This window comes from Podarcis muralis, chromosome 8 (genome assembly GCF_964188315.1).
Source record: "Podarcis muralis chromosome 8, rPodMur119.hap1.1, whole genome shotgun sequence".
Lineage (NCBI taxonomy): Eukaryota > Metazoa > Chordata > Lepidosauria > Squamata > Lacertidae > Podarcis > Podarcis muralis.
Window position 1 is genome coordinate 7,734,151 of NC_135662.1, and position 26,934 is coordinate 7,761,084.

At 43.5% G+C, this 26,934-nt stretch overlaps 1 protein-coding gene across 1 annotated transcript in view; it reads left to right on the forward strand.

Moving 5' to 3' along the window:
• Positions 1 to 646: 646 nt before the first annotated feature.
• COL22A1 (collagen type XXII alpha 1 chain) overlaps positions 647 to 26,934 on the forward strand; it is a 195,080-nt gene continuing 168,792 nt past the window's right edge. Inside the window, exons 1-3 of the mRNA XM_077932713.1 lie at positions 647 to 1,150; positions 22,614 to 22,778; positions 25,133 to 25,699. Of these exons, the coding sequence (XP_077788839.1) occupies positions 22,688 to 22,778; positions 25,133 to 25,699 (658 nt within the window). The 5' untranslated portion in view covers positions 647 to 1,150; positions 22,614 to 22,687. The remainder of the gene's footprint in view (positions 1,151 to 22,613; positions 22,779 to 25,132; positions 25,700 to 26,934) is intronic.

Genomic DNA, 26,934 nt, shown 5'->3' on the forward strand with positions numbered 1-26,934 from the left:
GCCAGCATGACTAATGGTCAGGGATGATGAGAATTGTAGTCCAAATCATCTGGAGAATGCCAGGTGGGAGATGCTGGTCTGCACTGACTGGCAGCACCTGTCCACCTTTTCAGGCAGGGATTTTCCCAGTCCTACCTGCAGATACCAAGAATGACACCTGGGACCTTCTCCATGCAAACCGAGAACTGGTTCCTCCTTTTCTTCCTCTAACTAAGAAGGCCCCCAGTGCAAAATGTAAGAAAACTAAATCCTCTACCTTTGGACTCTTGGCAGCCAAAATGTTACAGTTGAGGATATTGTCCCAGAACTGCTTGACTTGGGACCCTGCATAGAAGATAATGATTCCCATCCCCACAATCCAAACTCTCTCCTTTTCTCTTTCTTCCTCAGCTGCTAATTCCCTTCCCGCTCCATTCCCAGAGACAAATCCTTACCGCTTCCCTTTCTGTTCCGCATTCTACCTGTCCCGCGATCTCTCTCAGGGCAAACCTAGGACCTGCAAAGTGCAAATGAAGTCTGCATCCATTAGGCACACTCCCTAGAAAAGGGCGTTTAGGGTTGCCTAGGATTTGAGACAATCCCCGATGTCCCTTCAGGCTCTTTCTTCTCTTAAGGCTTCCTTCCTCACCCGCAAGGTCCCTTCCAGCTTCCCCTCTGCATCGGTTCGCACACACCCTTCATTCCCGCTACAGACCCCTCCCAAAAACACCACCTCCTCACTTCCCTGGCCCCCTCGCCTTCCCATCCTTCCAAACTTAGCCGCACTCTGAGCAACAAGGGCGCAGCGCTCTGTCCCGGGTGCTGCTGCTGCTGCTACTGTGGAAATTCTGGAGTTTTAACTACTACTTCATTTGTTCCCGTCTTTCATTTCTCTCCCTCTCCCTTTCTCTCTTAACTCAGTATCCGTTTTTCAAGACAGCGTCTTCAAGTCTCTGGAAAGTAGGATGGAGAGAGATTTCCCCCCTCCTCCCTTTTCATGTTAAAGTTCCCCCACAACACCCTGCTGGGTTTGGCTTGCCTTGCGTTTATTCCCCAAGCCTCCTTTAGGAGAGCAAGTTTCTGACCAGGCTACAAGTGCATCATCTCTCGGTGCTGGAAGTAACTCAGTTCAACTGGGGCTGGAGGATCTCCGCTGCCTTTTCTCCTGCAGGTAAGAGGAACGATTGTAATTACAGAAGTGAAACTCTCTGGAACAACCAGAAGACGACTGATATCTGGTGCTATCTTTTGTCCTGGGACGAGGTGGTGGTGGTGGAATAAAACAGAACCTCTGACCTTCGTGGATGTGAATGTGTGTCTTGATGATAAGAATAGGAACCACAAATTTTTAGACACTAGAAGGAAGGGGTTTTTTTTGGTTTTTTTAAAGTCTAAGGATGTAATCCAAACCCAATTTACACAGGATTGAGCCCTGTTGAAATCAATACCCCATGAATTCTGAGTAGACATGAGTGGAACCCTAATCCCACTTACTCGGGAGTAAGTTCCATTGAATTAAATAGCACTAACTTCAGAGTAGATGTGGGTGTATACCTGCTAGTCTATGTCTAGCCCTGCTTACACAGGAGTAAGCCCCATTGAATTCAATAGGACTAACTTCTGAGTAGACGTGGTAAGGGTAGCAGCCTAGGAGTGGAAACAGAAGGTAGCCAAGCTAATGTTAATCTGGAAAAGTCTAGTGAGTTTTATTGAACCAATGAGGAGAAACATCCTAGTTTAATTTTTTTTCAACAAAATTGTTTCTGGTATAAGAACACACAGGAGATGCCTAAGGATAGTGTTTTTCAGTGGATGCTTTTTGCATAATACAGATTTCTCTCCCATCCAAACAACTGCTTCTAAGACGCTAACTGATATGTGAGCATTATAACCAATGGAATAAATAAATAAGACTACATTAAGCTATACATGGGTTGCAATTTCCACCTTGGGTAATGACACCGCTTCAGCAAAGTTCCACAGTAAAGCAGGCAAAATATAGATTATTAAAGGTTCAAAAGTGGTTTTCATTTGTACTTATAACTACAATTAATTACAGTGGTACCTAGGGTTACAGATGCTTCAGGTTACAGACTCCGCTAACCCAGAAATAGTATCTCGGGCTAAGAACTTTGCTTCAGGATGAGAACAGAAATTGCGTGGCAGCAGCGGGAGGCCCCATTAGCTAAAGTGGTAGCTCAGGTTAAGAACAGTTTCAGGTTAAGAACAGGCCTCCAGAATGAATTAAGTTCTTAACCCGAGGTGCCACTGTATATGAAGCCTTCTTTGGTTTCAACGTGAATGTAAGAACAGTCTGCCAAATAGGAAAAACTCACCTCTCTGTTAGAGACAGCAAATGTGGGTGCTGTTCCCACTGTCATTGGGACAAGGGTAGCCAACATTGTGCCCTCTAAATATTGTGGACTATAACTCCCATCATCCCTGACCATTGGTCTTGCTGATTGAGGCTGATAGGAATTGTAGTCTGGCAATATCTGGTAAGGGTCACATTGTTCTAGGGATATCTTGCAGTATAGAGTTGGTTCGAATCCCCGCGACGGGGTGAGTTCCCGTTGCTCAGTCGCAGCTCCTGCCAACCTAGCAGTTTGAAAGCTCATCAAAGTGCAAGTAGATAAATAGGTACCACTCCAGCGGGAAGGTAAACAGCGTTTCCGTGCACTGCTCTGGTTTCACCAGAAGCGGCTTAGTCATGCTCACCACATGACCCGGAAAAACTGTCTGTAGACAAATGTCGGCTCCCTTGGCCAATAAAGTGAGATGAGCACCGCAACCCCAGAGTCGTTCGCAACTGGACTCAACTGTCAGGGGTCCTTTATCTTTACCTTTAGAGTTGGAAAACACCTTGAGGCCATCAAATCAAATCCTTCTTAACTTTTCATGCCCAGAACACGACACGGTACCCAGTTGGGGTCTGACCAAGACAGACTAGAGTGGGACTATGACTTCCCTTGAACTGGACACTATACTTCTGTTGACACAGCCTAGAATAGCACTGTTGACTCATGTTAAGCTTGTGGTCTACCAAGACGCCTAGATCCTGTTCACATATACTGCTAGTAAGCCAGGTGTCCCCCATCCTATATTTGTGCATCTGGTTCTTCCTGCATAAGTACAGAACCTATTGGGTGATGTCAACAATGGCAGTGGGCACCACCATGACATGCATAGGAGCATGTATGAGAAAAGGTGTCTGTTCTGCATTATGATTGTCCACTGTCAGAGGCGGTATGCCTTTGTATACTAGTTGATGGGAATTGCAAGAGGAAAGAGAACTGTGTTGCACTCGTTTCTGATTGCAGGATTCCCAAGGCATGTGGTTGGCCTCTGCAAGAACAGAGAACATGGGTCTTTAGCCTTTTCCCAAAGAGCATCTCTGTATGCTCTGAACTGGTAATTTTTGAACTATGTATGTGTATTTTTGTGTATGTGTGGGTTAATAATACTTTATAAGCAAATTCCTTTGTGACTCCTGTTGCTAGTACTGATAGTTTCAGGGCAAACATTTCTGTGCTGCATGTCAGAGCAACATTTGATGTGTGAAAGATGTAGATATTTTGAAGATAACTTGTGGCTTTATGCTGGGAACTCCTCCATAGCTATTTATTGTGGAAAGTTTTGTAGGCAAGTCCCCCTGGAACTTGTTTTTTTTTAAGTCTCATAGTCATATTTTGCCTTGAGCCATATGTTTTAATCACATTTTAAATCACTCTCAGATCTTCCCTCACATGCTTCCCTGCTAAGGAAAACATGTCTGACAGTACCTTTTTTTCAGGATGGGAAAACCCCTTCTTCCATCTCAGAGCTGACAGGGTAAATCAACGTTGTAATTTCCTGCCTCTCTTGTTATCTGCAATATCTCCTCTATCACTCTTTTTAAGCCTCCAAACACAGTGCCCAGAAGGGTCTGTCAAAAGGTTCTGCTCAACATATCAGCCAAATTAGGTATTTGCCTTCGATCCTGACTCTGACTTTACAACCTACGATTGCCTTTTGTCTGTCTATTAAGATTTTATCCTACCTTTCCTTCAATAACAACAACAACAACAATAATAATAATTTATTATTTGTACCCCGCCCATCTGGCTGGGTTTCCCCAGCCACTCTGGGCGGCTTCCAACAAAGATGAAAGATACACTAAAATGTCACATATTAAAAACTTCCCTGAACAGGGCTGCCTTCAGATGTCTTCTGAATGTCAGGTAGATGTTTATCGCTTTGACATCTGATGGGAGGGCGTTCCACAGGGCGGGCGCCACTACCGAGAAGGCCCTCTGCCTGGTTCCCTGTAACTTGGCCTCTCGCAGTGAGGGAACCGCCAGAAGGCCCTCGGAGCTGGACCTCAGTGTCCGGGCAGAACGATGGGGGAGGAGACGCTCCTTCAGATATACTGGACCAAGGCCGTTTAGGGCTTTAAAGGTCAGCACCAACACTTTGAATTGTGCTCGGAAACGTACTGGGAGCCAATGTAGGTCAAAAAAACTGAGGGCAATATACACAGGGACTATTCCATTTTTTAAAAAAATGACAACAGCCCTGTGGAGTAGGCTGATAGGAGTCTAGGGTAACTCGGTGATCATTGTGGCTAGACAGACTCAGGTTTCTGAATCATAATCTCCCTGTTTCAAGGTGGATAATCTTACCAAACCATCTCTCCCCGCGTTGCCCACCAGATGCTAGCCCACCATAATGAGATTTATAGTTCAAAACTTCTGCAAAGCACCAGGGTGGTTAAGGCTGTTCTGACCACTAGACTGGATTGAGTATCACTTTGGGTATGCTCAGGCATCTGAGAGGCAACTCTAAAAAGGCCTGTTCTTGTGATGCTACCCTCTGCACCTCCCTCAGTGAGAGCGTAAGGAGAAGGACCTCAGAAAAGGCCATCTTGTCTATGAGGTGGACTGAGGCATGTGGGAATGTTCAGGGTGGCAGGAGAGGATATATTGTTTATTAATATCCTTCCTAACTTGCACTAGCAAGTTCCTTTACTTAGCAGAGTTTACATTCCCCTTTTTACATGCATAACAGATAGCTGGTTGCAGGCTAGTGTAAGCCTCTCACTATTATACAATTCAGTTTGTTTCAGACTGAATTGTACATTCATGGTAAGTTCCCTTGGATCCCTCTTAAAAGAATAAAGACGCCACAATCTTATTCAAAGTCAATAAAATAAGTTTACTTACATCAGGCAGAACACAGTGTGATCCCTGAAGGCAGACTTAGTTACAAATATGTACATGTGGATCTACACCATATGGAGGAATGATCCTAGCTTCTGCTAGCAGTCCTAGCTAGAAGCTGATCAAATGTAAAATAATGTGAAAAAGAGAGAGGTGTGCTGTGTGACTCATCCTTTTGTTACCTGGACAAGTTAGGTCACACCCACCTTCTATCACCTGCAAAAGGAAGGATGCTCCAGCCAGGAGGAACAAGGAAGTTTCGACTGGCTGGACCAAACATCTCCTTGCATGTCTACTCTAGGAAAACAAAGAATGTTATATTTGACTGCCCCCAGTGGATTACATCCCACAAGGCTGTCACCTTGGGCAGTGGAATCCCAGGGACAGTGCCCTGCCTGGCCCACCCCTGCTGCCCAAGAAAGGAGAAGAAGCAGTTGCAGCTTTCAAGGATATCTCAGCGGCCTCACATGAGACATCACTGGAACCCAGAAGACACCCCGTTAATTAATTCTCAAGGACAGCTGCTCTCTCTCCCTCTCTTTCTCTCTCTGAGAACTTCAGATACAGCTCATTCCACTCTAGCTCAAAGTGTAGGATGCTCCCAGGAGTGTATCAGAGGAAAGCTGATGCAGAAGAACTTGGATAATTTTCCGTATAACTAAACAGACATGCAAAAAGTGACATTCTTGGCTTCGTCTTCTTTGAGGTGAATAATAATTAATTGTCACAGTAAACCGGGCTAATGGCAAAATTCTAGGATGTGTATCTCCATCTGGACAGCCCTTCATTCAGATGGAATGGATTGAAGTCAATGGGGCTTGTTGCATATCAAGACCCCATGACCACCCTGTTCCCTGAGGTGCAAATAACTAGATAATGCACAGCATATTGGTTTGGGGGATCAAATAAGGCCACAACTTTATTGCTTACAGATGTGAGGTTTGGCCATAGGCATTGTGGTAAGCAATGGCACATGTCACTCCCACTTGTGTGCTGGGGGTGATTCTGAGGGTTAGGCTGGCAAAGGGGTGTGTGTGCCTATGTCCTATGTCAAATTGGGGAGTGCCCCAAGAGGTCCCCGTTGGAGGAGTGGCTTGGCCCTAGCCCCATCTGGGCATCGGACAGGAGCCACTCCTTCTGGATGCTTTTAACAGAATACCCTAACCCATGGAGGGGCAGGCAGAGGCTACAACCTTCCCTCCAACCCAGGCTAGGCTTACCTAATGCCTACCCGCCTTACAAAGTTGTGACGATTGCTATGAGATAGGTGGAAACCCAAATGGTGGTGCCAATTAACCAAGTGGGGAAAAATCCTGCCCTGCTCCTGAAAAGTAGGCAACTGACATTGTCCATAACAAGGTCGTACCATCCAGGAAGAAACCCTAATTTGAGGGACTGTGGGTGGGAGAACAGGTGCGGCAAGAGAGTGACCAAAAGGCCCCACAGGCCAGGCATTTAAACTTCCCCTGGGCATGGTGCCAAGGACCTCAATTGGTCATTTGGTCCCGCACTCAGGAGAATGCCCCCTAACTCCTGCCGCTATTGGTCCATTTGACGGCAGGAAGACAATCTGGCCTGTGATAGGCTGATTTACTAGGGAGGCCTGGGGTCTGCCTGCAAAGCAGCTCGCCCAATAAGAGGGCGAACAGTCTTCCCAGAGCAGGGTTGGCCTGTAAGCTTGTACACAGTTATAAGGAAGGCCCATTTTTAATCACTCTTGTTATTGTGTGTGATTTCTCTCCAGCCCACTTTCTGTTCTACAGTGGTACCTCGGGTTACATACGCTTCAGGTTACATACGCTTCAGGTTACAGACTCCGCTAACCCAGAAACAGTGCTTCAGGTTAAGAACTTTGCTTCAGGATGAGAACAGAAATTGTGCTCCGGCGGCGTGGCGGCAGCAGGAGGCCCCATTAGCTAAAGTGGTGCTTCAGGTTAAGAACAGTTTCAGGTTAAGTACAGACCTCCGGAACGAATTAAGTACTTAACCCGAGGTACCACTGTATTTTCGTTTTTATTCACCTTGATGCCCCTTGGTTTTCTATTACCTTATTTTTCATTAGCAAGATTTTCATGTTATTTCCAAATGACTGTCTACAGAAGACTTCCAGGCTTCCTTATTTTAAGATGAAATCATAGCCCATGTCCTATGAGCTGCCGAAGGGAGGAGGCTGGCAGTGGTGGCCACAGAGAGGCCATGGAGAAACAACAGGATTCTCCATCGCAGCCACAGCTGCCGCTCAGGTCAAGCGCCAACTCATCCTCTTCCATGAACGCGGTGGCAGCAGCACAGGTAGAGGAAATAGGGACATTCCAGAATCAAATTGGTAGCCGAGATGGCTTTCATAATTCCAGGACTGTCCCCGGAAAACTGGGACACTTGAAGGGTATGGCCTTCCCCTCACCACTATTTTGCAAGGTTAAACTTGGATAGAGGGGATTCTGGGTAAAATCACTATTTCCCCTTGGTTTTCTGAGAACCTTCTTGCAAAAGGCTCTGAAAGGCTTCTCTGCATTCCAAAGAAGTCAAGAAGAACTCAACCACAACCAAGAAAGAGCCAGCCTGACTGCTATGTAATTCCAAGATCTCTTGTGCTCCCTCAGTTTGCACTATGTTTTTGCTCTGCCTGCTGGTCATCCCCTCTTCTTCCAGTATTACATCTTGGGGGGACTGAATTTTGTCAGTATTCAGCCTGGTGGTAGCAATAGCAATAGCAGTGTACGTGATTCTTCCTTATGGATCATTTTCATGGCTTTGCAAAGATGACGGTTGATTGTCGTTTTGGCCCAGAATTCTATTTCTGAAAGTGGGCAGCACCTGAAGCTCTTAAGCAAGTGTACATCCAGCACAACATAATGACAGAGTTTTGAACTTCCTGCTTTCCCCTCCCAGCTTTGGGCAAACTTAGCAACTGCATTGCAGACCACATAATCACAGAGACCAGACCGCTTAATGGCAGATGTTAGAGAAAAGAACACCATACCAAAATAGACTTATGTGAATTGAATTATTTCTAGGTGAAATGAAATATCTGGGGGTAGCCTCCAAGCTCTGGAGAAAACTCTTCATAGCGTGAGCTATTACAGTCGTACCACTACTTATGTATCCCTCCTGATACATAAACTTCAGGTTGTGAACGCGGCAAACCCAGAAGTGTATACTTCCGGGTTTCACTGCGCATGCATGTGTAGAAGCGGATCCCCTGGATTTGGACTTTTCAGGTTGTGGATGGACACCCTGAACAAATTAAGTTCGTATCAGGAGGGTCCACTGTATTGACCAAATGGCCAGCAGATGTCATGTGTCCCATGAATGCCCTGTTTAAATCTTTTGTCACCCAGGATGGGCAAATCCATTGATGCTAATTGATGTGTTTCTCATTTTCCCATTCTTTGTTTATCCAACCGTAAGTTTAGTCCTCCACATTCTGTGACAGTTCATGAAGTGTGTGGGTTTTTTTTTTTTTAAGTCCTCATGAAAATCCATCAGAATTGTTTTGCAGATTACACAGATTTGTGCAAGCACTTTCCCCAAATATAATCATAGAATTGTAGAGTTGGAAGGGACCCTAAGGATCATCTAGTCCAACCCTCTGCAATGCAGGAATATGTAGCTGTCCCATATGGGGATCAAACCTGCAACCTCATTGTTATTAGCACCACACTCTAACTAACTGAGCCATCCTGCACTGTGCATGTTATTGTCTCTAGTTTGTGATTACTTTTGCACACTTCCCATTAATATGCACATTTAATTTGCAAATATTATGGCTAAGGAACTGCATTGCAAAGTTCAGAGAATTGCAAATTTCAAAGGAAAAATTGTCTTTCAGTTCAAATATTGCTTTGAGATGTGTAAATTAGGGAGGTCTGCATTAAACTGCAAGTCAATCTGAATGTTTCCCCCTGTGTCCCTCACCCTCATTTCTCACCCCTCCTATTCTCTTGCAGTGCAAGAGCTAAACTTGGGACAGTTCCAATGTAAGTTTGAATTGACACCTCTACACAGTTTTGGGGAAACCACATGCAGGTGTGAGGCAGGCTTGCGTAGGATGAAAACTGAGGACTGGTGGTTTGGGGCATGTGGTGGAAATGGCACAACATGTGTTTGAGGGGAAATGCATGGGTGTATACAAGATATATTTAAAACCCTGTTTTAAACAGGGTGTGGTTTACATTTTAATTACACACGGCCACACCACTGTTACTGAACATTTCCTGCAGCCAAATTGGCCCTTCTGCAATTTCATACTGGATTGCACTGTGCTGAGCAACGTGGCTAAAACTGGCAGGATTGCGTCTTTCCCTATTAGAAGAAATCCTTACTGTACAGAGAGCAACCGTGAGGCAAATATAACAAAGAGTCTCTGAAAACCAACAAATTTATCTTGCTGTTTACGGTATTACTGTCTTCAGCCTTCTGTCTGAACTCAGTGTGAGAAGGGAGGTCTAAATATTCTGGGAAAAGATCTCTCAAAGCACCTATTGTAGAAGTTTGAGAACTGATTGAGAGTTTTGGTTTCAAATCTGGTGCCTTTCCCCCCCCCCCAGGGTGGGTGGGGGGAAAGGAGGCAAGATTCCAGGCAGGAATTTTGGGCGTTGCCCCAGTAACCCGACTGCAGCACACGCCAGGAAGAAATGTGTCACCATCAGTTGAATGGGGACGTCAAGCGTATCCCCAGAAGGGGGGATAAATGCCTTTACAAAGATTGTTTGTAGAGATCCTTAAACAAAGCAGGCAGGGTTAAGTTGCTGTGGTGATCAGTGGAGTGTGGTGAGAGATCATTTGCTTACTTCAAAGAAGCACACTTTGCATTAGTTAATAAGTTAGCAGCTTTTCTCAACTGCAGAGCCCTCATTACTTTGTAACTGGAGGCTGGTGAGACAGTATGAGCAAAATGGTAGCAGTGTTCAAAGTCTCCTGGTGGGTGGGATGGCATGAGAGGATACACAACTCCCCCCCCCCCCCATTTTCTCTGATATCTCTGTTTTGCTTAAAAACCGACTTTGGTTGTTTTGGATCATTTACTTACATAGGAGAACAAGTCAGGTTTGCAAGGACAATGTTTTCAGTTATAGATGCAGTTCTATTGGAGTTGAGTAAGTTTTGCTAACCTTCCAGGTTTGGCCTTGACAGCAGCTGTGTTAGGAGGAAACTGCCCTACTCCTGCCCTTTCTCACACATGATACTGTCACGAGATTAAGAAAACAAACCATAAGACTCCATTTACACAGTGGACTGAGATACTTGACAATGATAAAATAATAACTGGTGCTCAGCTGAAAATCTTGTTGGTGGCAAGGAAAGTATAAAATAGAGAAAGGCGAATTCCTGGATGCCAAGTATTCTTGGGAAAAGTTTGGGGTTTGGGGCAAGGACTCTTTGGTGAAAGAACACCATCGGAGATTTAAAGTCATGAAATACACAGCAGAGTAAAACCTGCTCCCTAATCCATGGGTGCAGAGTTCACATGCTCAGAGATGTACATGAAGACAACTTCTATCCCCAAAATTTGTTTTTGCTGCATAATGGCAAATCGGGAGAAGCCGTGGGCTTGCTGTGAAGCTGTCAGAGTTATGAATGGTAAAGCTCAGTCATTATATAAAAATTATCTCTGTTAATCTGTGAAGCTGCAGTAGCAAATTCTGCAGTAAACTCTGAACGTGGGGTGGTTTTGGTGCTCGGAAACTGGTGCTGTTCATCTTCAGTCTTCAGGCATGGGTAGGCAAACTAAAGCCTGGGGTCCTGATCCAGCCCAATCGCCTTCTAAATCTGGCCCGCGGACAGTCCGGGAATCAGTGTTTTTACATGAGTAGAATGTGTCCTTTTATTTGAAATGTATGTCTGAGTTATTTGTGGGGCCTGCCTGGTGTTTTCACATGAGTAGAATGTGTGTTTTTATTTAAAATGCACCTCTGGGTTATTTGGGGGGCATAGGAATCCCCTTCAAAATGTAGTCCAGCCCCCCACAAAGTCTGAGGGACAGTGGATCAGCCCCCTGCTGAAAAACTTTGCTGACCCCTGCTCTAAGGTGAGACAGACTCCAGAATTTCCTGGCTGGTGACAATGCCTTGTAATTTTCCTGCAAGGGAAGTATATCCTAAAAATCCACATTAAGCTTCTCCTCCTCCTCCCGTTGTTTTAATTGACCCTTCTGTTCATCACAAACAGGAACTGTTTAACCATGCCCTGTGTTGCTGAGATGTTTAAAGCCTATTAAAGTGATGCTGTTTCTTCCAAGCTTCGCTTTAAAAACCCTGAAAGCCCATTTCAGATTGCTTAGTTGTTTTAATGTGCCGCCTTCTGCATTGACAAATCAGCAATTCAACATGATCCCAGTTAATGATGATATGTATGTGTTTGTGTGGAGCCAGAGCAACAGAGGCTGTTGATCACATTCTATGGAATTGTAACTTATATTCTAAGAATTCTCCCAGGAAAAACTCTTCTGTAGATTTGGAATTGTTTTACTCAAGGGATGTCTATTCCCATATCACTGAGACAACTGAAAAAAGCAAAAGAAAACTGACTTCAAGGAAGATTAGGAGGAATGTTTAATAATAATAATAATAATAATAATAATAATAATAATAATAATAATATGTTTATTTGTTTTTAAGTGTTTTAACTAGTTGTACAATTTTAATTGTGTGTTTCATTGTATTGGCCTGTGACTGTAATAAATCATTCAATCAGAAGTAAAAGAATGGACAAGAGGAGAGAAGGAGGGAAATAGAAAATGGAACCATATAGCAAGATGGTTAGAATTCCTTCCAGCAAATGTCAGGACTATTGACCGGTCTTTGCGTCAACACCTGCCAGAGACAGGGGGTGGGGGCAAGACGTGGCCAAGAGCCTGTTCAGAGAATGAGTTGTGGTGACCCTCCTTTTGGCTCCTGTGCCAGAGGGGTCAGGCCTCTGCAAAGCTACCAGCATGACAGACTCTTCCATGAATGCTGTTTGTGTAGCAACAAGGGCCTTGAAATCTCAGTGTGGGCTCTTAGAAGAACTTTGTTTTCAGGGAGTCCTTTCCCTGTCTGTAACATGCTTTGCCATAGAAGCTTTCCTTCCTGCTTCCTTCATCTCGTTCTCTCCTCTATCTCCTCTCTAAATTCCAGACTATGAGAGAAACCCACCCATCTCCTGTTTAATCAAGTGAGGTAACCAGAGGAATTCATGGAGATAAACATGGAAGGTTTTTTCTTCTTCTTCCCCAGATTGGTGCCCCATTCTAAAGTATTGTTTCCCCTCTCTTTCTCTTTGCTGCCTGTTACCAGACTTTTTAAAAGACTCTTTTGTCTAACTATTACCCTTTAGAGCTTCTGAGAGCCACGGCACAAGAAACAGTCCGACATATTTGCAATGTACAGAATTATAGAACTCTGTAATTCCACAAAGCTATGAGTTGCCATTGTTATGAGGTATACGTTAATTTAACTGGAAACTTTTTTTGGGGTGGGGTGGGAGTTCTCTTCTTTTGCTTTTGGAGATGTTTTCTCTGATCAAGACCTTCAAAATAGCTTCAGTTTTTGCCAGTGTGGTGTAGTGGTTAAGAGCGATAGACTCGTAATCTGGTGAACCGGGTTCGCTTCCCCGCTCCTCCACATGCAGCTGCTGGGTGACCTTGGGTTTAGTCACACTTCTTTGAAGTCTCTCAGCCCCACTCACCTCACAGAGTGTTTGTTGTGGGGGAGGAAGGGAAAGGAGAATGTTAGCCGCTTTGATACTCCTTCAGGTAGTGATAAAGCGGGATATCAAATCCAAACTACTACTACTACTACTCTTCTTCTTCTTTGCTTTAGGTGAGATTTGGCAGCAATGCTACCTCTCTCCCTGTTTCCATGATATTTATAGTTGCCAGGCCAGTGACATTTTTTTTTGGGGGGGGGGCCTGGAAGCTTGAACAGTTATGGGAGCTCCTTTGGTGCTGACCTTTAAAGCCCTAAATGGCCTCGGCCCACTATACGTGAAGGAGCACCCCTATCGTTCTGCCCGGACACTGAGGTCCAGCTCTGAGGGCCTTCTGGTAGTTCCCTTACTGCAAGAAGTGAGGTTACAGGGAACCATGGAAAGAGGGCCTTCTCGGTAGTGGTGCCTGCCCTGTGGAACGCCCTCCCATCAGATGTCAAAGAAATAAACAACTATCCAACTTTTAGAAAACATCTGAAGGCAGCCCTGTTTAAGTGAAGTTTTTAATGTCTAATGTCCTTCATGATTGTGTTGCATTTTTTTCTATGACATTACTTTTTGTACTTAATTGACACCTTCTACACGATTTAAGATGTGATCCATTACCCATTTAGGTTGGAGTAAGCCCCATTGAACTTAGTGAGACTATCTGACTTTCCATCTGACTATCTGACAACTATCTGACTTTTAGAAGACATCTGAAGGCAGCCCTGCTTAGAGAAGTTTTTAATGTTTGATATTTTATCGTGTTTTTAATATTCTGTTGAGAGCTGCCCAGAGTGGCTGGGAAAACCCAGCCAGATGGGTGGGGTATAAATAATAAATTGTTATTGTTGTTGTTGTCACTATTATTTTATTATTATTATAGAATCCAGGACTGGGTAACGATTGTTATCTTCCTCAGTGGGCTTGGTTACAAAACCTTTACAACACCTATGCTACTAACTCTCAAACTTTGAAATATAGACAACAACAAAAAAGAATCAATTTGAATTGTGTGACACAAATCGGGTATGCTAGACTCTTTAAAAAAAAAAAAAAGGGATGTGGATCAAAGTTGCTTCTGGGACCACTCCAGGGTTAGGGCCCCTGAAGCTTAAGCTTCTTTAGTTTTATAATAGGTTTGTCCCTGACAGTGCAGGGATAATTATCACCACTACTAAGGGCTGCTGCAGCTGTATTATCCAAAGAGCTTGCTGAGCAGAGAAGCAGGTCACATACGATAGAGTCAGATTAGTATATATCTGGTCTGTGTCAATCTCACACATGTTCATTCATAAATCCATTCTGTCCTGATTCCATATTAATCTGCATTTAGAAACAAAGCAAACACTCACACAACTGCATGTAGCACACAATTCAAGAGTTGTGACCCAATTTCATCAGGGTGTAACGCTCAACTTGTGTGACTCTCAGAGGCATTTGCTGGGCACTAGGTGAAGGGTGCTCATCCAGAATTTGCTGTCGTGGTATAGTGTGCGACTACAGTTGATGGAGACACAATTGTTCTTGTTGCTGTTTGCAGTCTGACAGCCACTGAGCCACAAATGTAGCACCTAGGTCAGCGGCCAAGAAGCCAGTGTTGCATCAAGTGATGATTTGAATGAAATATTTTTTATTTATTTTTAAATCTCCATGTCAGGCTTATTTTCACATTCCCATCTTGCTTCTTGATCTTGACAAAAAGCAAGTATCCCCCCCCCCCCATTTCTGCTAAAAATACAAACAGTTGTTGTATATCATATTAGTAGTAGTAGTATACACTCCAGGTTTCCTAAAGCAACCAGCACATAAGCACATAAATATGGCAATATGCTTAACTGTATAAATGTGCTTCATATTTATAAAATTATATGGTAGAAATATAGTATAGCACAAAGCTTGTGCATTTTTATGCATTACACATGTAATACGTGCATTGTATGTATTATATTTGCACATATCACATGTAACTTTAATTAGTTTAAGACCATTTTTAATATGGAATTTTAAATTGTTGCAACATTCCCTGGGGCCTAATGATGAAGGGCGTCTGATAGCTTGAAATAATAATGCTAATGATAATTTTGTCTATAATTTTCGAGCACACTTTATTTATTTAACACATGCATATCACACCTTTTTCCTCCAAAGAGCTCCGGGGGTATACATGGTTCTCTCTCATCCTCATTTAATCCCCACAGCAGCCTTGTGAGGTAGCTTAGGCTGAGAGACGGTGACTGGCCCAAGGTCAAAATCTTCATGGCTGAGTGGGGAATTTGAACCCTGTTGTCCCAGGTCCCAGTGGGGCACTCTATCCACAACACTACACTGGCTTTTATACGAACCAAACCAAAAACCTTTGGTGATGCATAGGTAGCTCTGACCAGGGCCAGCTCAAGACATTTTGCTGCCTGAGGCAAAGGACAAGATGGCCAGATTTAGGTCTGATAAGGCCCTAAACTACTGAAGGTAGAGGGCCCTTCGTATGTCCAGCTGTCCTTTGTCAACAACAAATTGTCGCTGCTTTTTGTGTTGAATATATGTTATGTGGTAATTTATGGACCTAATAGGTATCTAAAGCCATTTGCACATATTGCATGTAACCAGCCCCTGCAGAATGCAGGCACCCTATATATAGAAATGAGCAAAACAGTGATATTTTAGGGAGCAGGTTAGCAGGCGGGGCCCATTACTTACACCATAGCAGCTTACACAACACAAAACACTGTTGCTGTATGTAGGTTTTATTTTATTTGTTTTTTATCTTATATTTTGGAAATGTACATCCAGGTTTTTTCCCCCTTTTAATGTTTTGGGGGCCCCCAAGAGAGTGGGGCCCTAAGCTATAGCTTGTTTAGCTTATACGTAAATCTGGCACTGCCTGAGGCAAAGGACAAGATGGCACCCTTCCCTAAAGCATATGCAGAGAGTCCACTTGTCCCTACAGTATCTGCCGCCTGAGGCAACTGGATAGGGCTGTCACTGGTTGTGACATGAGGGAGCAGCAGTCCACTGTTGGAAAGTTTGTTCAGATCAGAACCACCAAATTCCCTGTAGACAGATTAGATAGATAGATAGATGATATAGATATTAGTCTATTGCCCATAGGTGAGGTGCCCTCAAGCATCTCCTCATATTTTGCCCTTTATAGGGGAAACAGGCAAGTATTTCCACCCCCAAACCAGATTTAGGACTGTTGCTCCATCACTCTTCTTCAATTCCTATAAAAAGGCATGACACACTGGCTCTTTCATTAACACAATCCTGTACTGCGCTAAAAAAGAAAAGGTTAGATTTCATCCATGGAGCCAGAATAACTTCCTTGCCGATATAAAAAGCATGAAGCGATTGGCGTGTGTGAAATCTGTTTCTTTTTAAAAGCCCCTCGCTTAGGAGTTTCAGGATCTACTGAGAGACGGGAACAAAGGCTGGGGAAGCCCCCTCCCCCCGAAGAATTTAGCTTGTTCTTTTGGAAGGGTTTTTTGTTTTTGTTTTTTTGCATCCCTTAACATTCCTGAGATATGTTGCCCAAACTGGACAATATAAAGAAATCAGCTCAAAATTGCCTCTGAATTTCACCTAAAGAAGAACTATGAGGTTGCTAATAATAATAATAATAATAATAATAATAATAATAATAATAATAATAATTTACACCCCACCCATCTGGCTTGGTTTCTGCAGCCACTCTGGGCAGCTCCCAGCAGAACACTAAAAATATGATAAAACTTCAAACATTAAAAACTTTCGTAAACAGGGCTGCCTTCAGATGTCTCCTTAAAGTCTTCTAAAAGTCAGATAGTTGGTACATGACCCCAGTCAAGTTAGCTAAGATATACCATCTGTCTGATAATAAATGTTGGAAATGTAAGGAGGCAGAAGGGACATTCTTTCACCTTTGGTGGACCTGCCCAAAAGTGAAGGCCTACTGGGAAATGATTCACAATGAGTTAAAAAAGGTATTTAGGTATACCTTCCCTAAGAAACCAGAGGCATGGTGGACCAGAGGGTGTTAAAGAAGGACAGAACTTTGTTTATGTACGCTACCACAGCAGCAAGAATTCTTCTTGCAAAGCACTGGAAGACTCAAGATCTACCCACGTTGGAGGAGTGGCAGACGCAGTTGATGGACTATATGCAACTGGCTGAAATGACTGGCAGAATCCGAGATCTGGGAGAGGAAACAATGGAAGAGGACTGGAAAAAATTTAAGGACTATTTGCAAAAACATTATAAGTTGTATGAATGTTAAGAAATATGCACGATTAGGAAATTTTTGCTTTAGCAACTTGATTAGGTAAACTGAAAATTAAGACAAGAAAAAAGAGGTGGTAATATGAATCAACTTTATTATGTTAATTTTAAATGTACAAAGTTTGGGATATGAGATTGTGAAATCGGAAACATAATAACTGAAAGATACAGTAAGTTAAGAAACAAGGTAACAAATTGCTGAAACTTTTATTGCAAAGAACGCAGGGTCTGGAGGATGTGGGGAAGTCCACCTGGAATATTGAAAAAACTATTGAAAGTTGGACAGAAATAACCTTTTTTTGTTTTCTATTACTTCTTTTTGTATTTGTTTCTTGCACTTTCTTATTGTTATTTTGTGTTTATGAACCTAAGAAAAGAAACTCAATAAAAAATATTTAAAAAATAAAAATAAAAGTCAGATAGTTGTTTATTTCCTTGACATCTGATGGGAGGGTATTCCACAGGGCAGGCACCACTACCAAGAAGGCCCTCTTTCCATGGTTCCCTGTAACCTCACGTCTCACAGTGAGGGAAGAGCCAGAAGGCCCTTGGAGCTGGACCTCAATGTCCAGCAGAATGACGGGTGTGGAGACGCTCCTTCGGGTATACTGAAGTTAAGGAAAAATGTGTACTAAAATCCTGGTGAATTTTCAAGAGGGTTTTTTATTCAAAATGTAAATGTGGCAAATATTGGAGAATTTCAGATTGAATTTGAGACCGGAGAAAATGAGAAATGGCAGGAAACTGATTTTGGCACCTTTCCCACCTAAATCAAAATATCACCTTTCTACCTTGTCAATAAATACTACATATAGTGAACAGAACACTGGATAGCTCCCCATATTAAATGGTTTGGAACAACTTTTTTTTTTTAATGGACAGGTGAATGGTGATTCAGGTGTGAACATATTTGAACACTGGTAGTGGTTTGGGAACTGGTTTTGGATGCATGTTGAGGATATACTAGTGCTTTTCTAGCTCCCCAGCCAACTACTGGTGATCACGGAGATGTTAATATATATGGAGAATGAAAAGGTTGAGCTATTTTCTTTCCCTGGGGACACAAAAGCTGGGCTGAGCGCACTCCAGGGCATTTAATGTTTAGCCTTCAGACTCCATGAGTCTGTCTGCTGCAGGCAAAAATACACCTCCAAAGTCTCAGCTGGTCCTTGCTCTGGTATTTCAGGGCTGCTACTCTGTCAGGGGAGCATTTATAGCTTCTCTGAAAGCCACCACATCTACACAAGAGATCAATGTGTGTGAATTGCAACCTGAGCATAGTGCAGGGAGCAAGAGATTGATATAGGTTTTCTGGAAGGGCCAGACTGTGGGATGTGATCCACGGGTAACAGTCAAGTACAACATTCCTTGTAATGTTGGGGTGGACATGCAAGGGAATGTTTGGTCCAGCCAGTCGAAACTTCCTGTTCCTCCTGGCAGCACTTGGAATGTCCCCCATATGGCGTAAATCCACATGTTGCTATTTGTAACTTTAAGTCTTTAAGCCTGCCTTCAGGACTGACAATGTGTACTGCGTGAACGTGAGTCAACTTACTTTTGGTTGACTATGAATAGGATTGTAGTGTCTTTATTCTTTTAAGAGAGATTCAAGGGAACTTACAAGGAACGTACAATTCAGTCTGAGGCAGATTGAATTGCATAATAGTAAGAGGTTCTAATGAGCCTGCAACCAGCTTTCTGCTTTGTGTGAGAAGGGGAATGTAACTCTGCTACATAAGGAACTTGCTAGCGTAAGTTAGGAAGGATAATCAATATATCCTCTTCTGCCATTCTGAACATCCCCCCACCTACATCTACTTACAGATGGGTAGCCGTGTTGGTCTGCCATAGTCAAAACAAAACAAAATTCCTTCCAGTAGCACCTTAAAGACCAACTAAGTTAGTTCTTGGTATGAGCTTTCGTGTGCATGCACACTTCTTCAGATATCTGAAGAATCTGAAGAAGTGTGCATGCACACGAAAGCTCATACCAAGAACTAACTTAGTTGGTCTTTAAGGTGCTACTGGAAGGAATTTTGTTTTGTTTTGACCTACATCTACTGTTCAGTTTGCTACTGGATTCACCTCTCTATGGCACATAGCTGTCAACTTTTCCCTTTTCTTACGAGGAATTCTATATGGAATAAGGGAATTTCCCTTAAAAAAAGGGAAACGTTGACAGCTATGCTATGGCACCAAAACTACCTTGCTCCTTAGTCATACAGCAGCTAGACTGGTGACTGGGAGTGGCCACTGAGACCATATAACACCAGTCCTGAAAGACCTACGTTGGATCTCAGTACGTTTCTGAGCACAATTCAAAGTGTTGGTGCTGACCTTCAAAGCCCTAAACGGCCTCAGCCCAGTATACCTGAAGGAACGTTTCCACCCCCATCTTTCTGCCCGCACACTGAGGTCCAGCGCTGAGGGCCTTCTGGCAATTCCCTCACTGCGAGAAGTGAGGTTACAGGGAGCCAGGCAGAGGGCCTTCTCAGTAGTGCCTGCCCTGTGGAACGCCCTCCCATCAGATGTCAAGGAAATAAAAAACTATCTGGCACGAGGCACCGGGGCGCCAAGTTCTGGAGGGCGTCAGGGAAGAGGCGGAGGCTGGATGCGGCATCTCCCAGCATCAGCTCCCCACCCCACCGCCTCCGCCATGCCGTGCCGAAGCAGCGCCGCACCAGGAGCCTCCGTCTGCGGTGGCCACCGCAGCACAAAGTGTCCAGCTGAGCTGGGAGGCGCCACGTCCAGCCTCTGTGCCGCCTCCAGCCCCGCCAGCAGTGACATCCTCCCTAAAAAACTCGGGGGGGGGGGGGCGGCAGCGAAGGAAGCTTTGCACCACGGTGCCAGATATGGTTAAGACATCTCTATCTCTATCTCTCCCCCCCTTCGTCTATTTGTTTTGCCCCCTCTCCCACTACTTTAATCAAGATAATTCTCATTATTTTACTCCCAAGAGCATCAGAACAAGCTTGACACCGCCCCATCTTACAAAGCCTTCTGAGTTTAAACTCTCATTCTGGTTTCCGTCAGACTTTTCCTGTATCCAGTAGCAGAGGAAATATCCTGTCTGCTATGATGGGTAGTAGATCTTCTCAGTGGCTTTGCTATAAAAACGAGCATGACATGGAAACCAACCTTGTGATGTTTTTATTTGAGCCAGGATTAGGGTTTTCCAGAATATTAAACACCAGGAATTGTTCTCATGGATTATGGTGCTGCAACTCTGTTTCGGTGAGTTAGGCAGTTTACGACTAGAAAAAGAGTTTCAGATCTCATGATGCTGTTCGGACACCTTGTGGAGAATTGCTGGACTACACCCAGTTAGAGTTCCTATCTGCTAACATCCATTTAGAATGCCACTATATCATGACTAAGGACTGGGAACAAAATTGACTCCATTTCCATTTAGAGGTGAACTTACCTAATTTTCACTTTCTGAAACAAAGCCATCTTTCTGAATTGACACTTCTTTGAATTTTGCAGTTCTCAAGTAATGTGTATGAAATGAATATACTAGGGGAAATGTGCATAAAATGAATATATTAGGGGAGTCAGTGACCTTGATAATTTTGGTTTCCATTTTCTGAACCTTTCCAGACTCTACAATATCTTTTTAGATGTGAGGTGATCAGTGAATCTTTCATTCCACTGCCTCTTCTACCACCTCTGTTTTTCTCTGCTACACCCTGGGCCTTCTTGCTTTCCAGACTCTCAGATCACGGCTACACAGTGCACTCATTACAAGGTCTCTGGGCTCTGGTGTCTGGTTTATACACTGAGTAAAATGGGGTAACAGCTTCTAGAAGTACTGGAATGGGTTGCTCAAGTTCAGATGGGGAAATTACATTAAAGCAAACAAACAGTAAACAGATGCAGATAGAAGAGGTAAAGGGCATGTGGAGAAGAGGTCAGCCACTTGTAGCTGGACTACGTCATCTAATTACATGCCCTCCAACATCCTGGGAACAAAATTCGGGATGCTCCTTTTTACAGTTGTAGCTTGGTTTTCGAGCAGCCTAGTTCTCGAACATTTTGGCTCCCGAACGATTGAAACCCAGAAGTGACTGATCTGCTTTTCGAACGTTCTTTTGGAAGCCAAACATCTGGTGGGGTTCTGTGGCTTCTGATTGGCTGCAGAAGCTTCCTGCACCTAATCAGAAGCTGTGCTTTGGTTTTCGAACGCTCTGGAAGTCAAACAGACTTCCGGAATAAGAATAAGATCCACCATTTGACTATTTATTCAAAACCTCAAAATGTATTTTATACAATTGACTTTTTATATCTATTCTTTGTATATTGTATTGTTGTTTCATTGCTATGGCCGATGGCTGACGCAAATAAAGATTCATTCATTTATTCATTCATTCATTCATTTGGGAACAGATTCCGTTTGACTTCCAAGGTACGACTGTATATCCTGAGCTCTCGCACTTGCATGGGAGTGTGAGACCATATTTTTTGGTCTTGCAAGACCAAAGAGTGAGAGGCTTTCATTCCGGTGCAACCCAGTTGACTCATGCCAGAATGATCATCTTTTGGCCTTGTGCTCTGGTTCAAGCTCTGGACCAAAAAACGGGACATTCTGGGATCCAGCCAGAAGCTTATTGGCTTCTGTCATTCCAGGACGTCCTGCTTAAAAATGGGGTGGTTAAGCGGTATGTATTTGTCCACCATGTTCTGCTACACATGTAGACCCAGCATGAACCTTCAAGCCTGACTTTCATATGTCTCCGAATACCAGTTGTTGAGAATCACAAGTTGGACTTACTGCAGCTCCTGCTTGCATCTTGTTGGCCACTGGAAGAACAGGATGCTGAATTATATAGGTCTTTGGCCTAAGTCCTTATTATGTTATTAATCAGCTCCTATTCTGCCTCTTCCACTTCCCTACATCACCTCCTATTTACAGCCATACTTCGCAGAAGAAACTGTTTTTATTTTTATTTTTTATTTTGCAGGAGGCACAAAGATTTACACAGGGAGGGTGCAACTTAGGTTAAACATATACAACAGCAGCCAGGGACACTGCTGTGGGTATAATCTCACAATGTTCAATCAGTTCTGTTCAGAGGGAATGATTGTAAATAAACTTCCCAGGGAGGCACAAGTCTAACATGGAGGGGCCCAGCCCTGGGGATAATTTCCGGTCTGTTGCCTTGAGTGTACTGTCAAAGATGGACTCGTGTCAACCTAAATAATGCGCTAATCTTCTCCCTTCAGATAACTGGGCTTGTGCTTGTAACAAAGACATTTTAAGCTGCTTTTTTGCACACTGGTGAACTCTGCACTGTTGCTTTTGTCTGTGTACAGTTTGCAGCGTCTCGAGGAAAACCAGGAGAGGAAGCAGCTTCCCAATGAAAAGATGTACAGTTGGAAGACCATTTCTTATTTTCTCCTCCTCTGATATTCTTCCTTTCTCCTCCTGCCCTTGCGGGTTGGTGATTCCTTCACATAATAATTACATTTTGCTCTAATTTTTCCTGTGTCTTTTTCTCTCCCCACTCCTAGACATGGATATGTAGAATAACTACCATTGTGGAAGGAAAAAAGGGAATACTATATTGGAGAAGAAGAAGGGAGTCATGTCCTTTGCAGGAAGATACTCGATACCTTCCACCTTGATACTGCTTTTGCTCCTTTGGGGTGGAGAGAACGTTCAGGCACAGAGAGCAGGTAAGCAGGGGCACTCTTTGTAATTGAATTGTAGACAAAGGAATTATTTTGTGCTTTTTTTGTTTGTTTTTTTCACGTGTTGTAGCGTGCAGATCAAAAATCTGAAATGGATGATACATGACTTTTTTTAAAAAAAATACCATTTCTTATATAGAACTTCAGTAATCCAGACAACAACCCTATAAGGAAAGGTAAAGGTTAAGGGACCACTGACCATTAGGTCCAGTCGTGACCGACTCTGGGGTTGCGGCGCTCATCTCGCTTTATTGGTTGAGGGAGCCGGCGTACAGCTTCCGGGTCATGTGGCCAGCATGACTAAGCCGCTTTTGGCGAACCAGAGCAGTGCACGGAAACATCGTTTACCTTCCCGCTGGAGCGGTACCTATTTATCTACTTGCACTTGACGTGCTTTTGAACTGCTAGGTTGGTAGGAGCAGCGACCGAGCAATGGGAGCTCAACGCGTCGCGGGGATTCAAACTGCCGACCTTCTGATTGGCAAGCCCTAGGCTCTGTAGTTTAACCCACAGCACCACCCGCAAGATCACTTGGCTAGTTCTTGGCCAAGGTGACAGGTGAACCAAGGACTTCTCAATTGGTAGGTCAGGTTGCAATCCCACGTACATTTACTTGGAAGTGAGTTCCGTTGAACCCAGTGGGAATTGCCTTTAAAGAAAAATGCATAGCCACTACTCCATTGTAGATCTTGTAGGCAGCATGTAGGACTCTGCTAAACTTCTGGAAGAAAGAGGGGGATGCGCTGTTTTGATTAATTGTCAAATGATCTGATAAACACTTGTGATCTTAGTCATAGATGTAAGATTGAGACAAACTGGCAGTAGGAATGAAATGCATGACAAAAAATGATTTGTGGTTAGGAATGCATGTGTTTGTTGAAAAGGTTGCTTGTTTCTGGTATGGAATCCCTGCATGTTGCAACAGCTTCTGGGGCCTATTCCATACTGCACTGTCAGTTCACACAGAAGACTGTCCTGGCCTCCTAAATCTTCCTGTTGCCCTCATGACTACTGAGATCATATCCTAGAACATGCTTCTCTGGAGCTATGCATTGCAAAAGTGCATTTATTTATTTGCTGATTTATTTAATCAAATATAGCTTAAGATCAGTTAACCATAAAATTAGGAAAGCTTCCTTAAAATACCCAGTTGAAATAATAAAAAGGAAGTCTTCACTGAGGATCAAAAGGGGATTGAATCTGTCTGATCACAGCTGGGAGGAAGTTCACAGAATTGGACTCATAGTGATGAGATCCTGGTGGATATAAGATATGCAGAAGTCCTCAGTGATTGGGTAGGGATTAAAAAAATCAGATGAGCCTTATGGTATCAAGTTGCTAAGGGCCTTGAAAATTAATTCACAAAACTTGAACCTGGCCTAGTAGCATATCAGCAGCCAGTGCAAGTTTAATTAAGTCCAATGAGTCCTTCAAGGACATTATGTTGACTGAGCCTTTCTGAAGAATCTCTGATAAACCTCCGAAGAAGCTCTTTGGAACATAGTTTGAAAGTCATTGGTCTAAAACTGCATTCATTCAGTGCATGAAAGCACTGACTTGGTCAAAGTTAAAAGCTTTATTCAGGGATAATCATGTATGCTTTGAAATATGAGGTCAAGATGCCCTCATGATCTCTCAAAATGGTGTCCTGGATTTGATCCTTGACTCGCTCTTCACTGGCATGTAGCAACACTTCCTTACCAATTGAATTCTTCAGTTGTCAAAAAACTCAATCTCCAGTCCAGTGATTCACCCCCTTGTCAACGCTTAGGTTTTGTTGTTTGTATATATATAACAAACCTTGTAAAACTTCTCACCGCTGTAAAAGAAAGCATTTCTCCAGGCTGACAATAAATAAAATATAATGGTGCTTTTAAATGAGAACATGGAATGCCAACTGTTTGCTATTACTGTCTGTGAAGGCAGGTTTGAAGGCAGGCAACTCTTGATCTGCCAAAAAGTTCTTAAGCATGTTGAGTTAAAGGGGAATGGAAGGAGGGGGAACAGAGAGCAGTCTGTTAAGATTTCAAAAGAAAATAGTTGCCTCATAGACATGCAGACAGAGTAGGCGAAAGCACAGCAGCCACAACAGAGAGAGAAAAGAGAGAAAGTTTGCATAACAAAGCAAAATCTGTTTTCAGATCTTCTTTGGGCCTTACTAAACTCTAAGGACAGACTTGGTAATGGTTCTCCAAGGTGGAACATGTTCTGTGGGAGGCTGACCCGACATTCCCCCAAGCAGAAATTGCTATGATGAGCAGAAATGTCCCCAGATGTTGTGATGTTGGTGGCTGTCTTCTTCTACCATGTCTCAGGAGATACTCATTTTTCCCTTGCAGGTTGCAAGAACGTCCACTATGACCTCGTCTTCATCTTGGACACCTCCTCCAGCGTGGGGAAAGAAGACTTTGAGAAGGTCCGCCAATGGGTGGCTAATCTGGTAGACACGTTTGAGATCGGACCAGACAAAACCCGGGTTGGTGTTGTCCGCTATAGCGACAGACCAACTACTGAATTTGAGCTTGGGAAATATCGGACTCGGGAGGAGATCAAAGAAGCTGCAAGGAATATCAAATACTACGGGGGCAATACAAATACTGGTGATGCCCTACGGTACATCAACACATACAGCTTTTCCACGGAGGCTGGTGGGAGGCCAAGTGACCGCGCCATCAAAAAAGTGGCTATTCTTCTGACGGATGGCAGGAGCCAGGATTATGTCTTGGATCCAGCCACTGCAGCTCATAAAGTGGGCATAAGGATCTTTGCTGTAGGGGTTGGTGAGGCCCTCAAAGAAGAGCTTGATGAAATTGCTTCAGAGCCCAAGTCCGCCCATGTGTTCCATGTCTCAGATTACAATGCTATTGACAAGATACGTGGGAAACTGAGGAGAAGACTTTGTGAAAGTAAGTAAGAAAGCCATTTCTTTGGCACAAAGGTATTCACAGCGAATCTTCTATGGGCTTGGAGAGATATGGCTTCATTAGATGTGGTAAAATGAAGGTACTCTGAAGTCCCACCACATGTCAGGTTTAGATTAAGAATGAATAATTTTATGTAGAATGTTTTAACATGTACTCTTTTTATCTTAGCATTCTACTTGAATTTAAGTCAATGGATGTGGCCTTGGACCCATGCTCTCATGTGGACCTGATGGAATTATAATTAGCAATGTGCATAGCATGTGACTATTTAATATATGATGATGCCATCACACATGAGCTTTTCTTCACTCAATGGTTATGTGACTTGTAAGGTTGAAAGCGAGACGATGTGTTCACTTAAAGGCACCTAGGGGAGTTAAGGGATAGTAGCCTGATATCTAGAGATCTCTGTTGGGCGGAAGGCCTACAGTTTAGTGGTTGAACATCTGCACTGCATGCAGAAGGTCTCAGGTTCAATCTGTGGTATCTCCAGGTAGGACAGGGAAAACCTTTTGCTAGAAGCTCTGGAAAGCTTCTGCCAGTCAGTATTGGTAATACTGAGCTAAATGGACCAATGATCTGACTTGATAAAAAGCAGACTGCACATTATGATAAGGCCATTATGAAGACAGCCTCCAACATATGATTGAAAACAGCTTTTCACATTTAAATTTTATTTTAATTGAAAGGCTTCACACACACACACCCATTAAATAGACTACAAGAATCTCCGAAATGGTTGGATTTTGCATCTGAGGGCTTGTCCCCAGAGCAGTCTTTGGCCTTCCACATATTGTTGGACTCCAATTCCCATCAGCCCCAGCCAACATGGCCAATGGTCAGGGATGATGGGAATTGCAGTCCAGCAATGTCTGGAGGGCTAAATAGTTCCATCCCTGATGTACAGCTGTCTTCTATTGAGTTAGAACATTGGCCCATCAAGTTGAGTATTGTCTACCCTAACTGGCAGTGTCTTTCCAGAGTTTGACATCTCCAGTCCTTCCTTCAGATGCCAACCAGATGCTCTACCACTGAACTACTACCCTTCTCTGTGTGTGAGGTGTCCCTGCTGATTTAGACCTTTTTGTGTGCTCTCTTGGAAGTTTCAGAGATATGCTCCTTGGAGGTCTTCATGCAGACTAATCAGACAAGGTCTTGCTGTAGGATTCAGCAGACTTGCGGTCTTGGACAGTTGTCAGTTCTCAGAGAGCTGACAG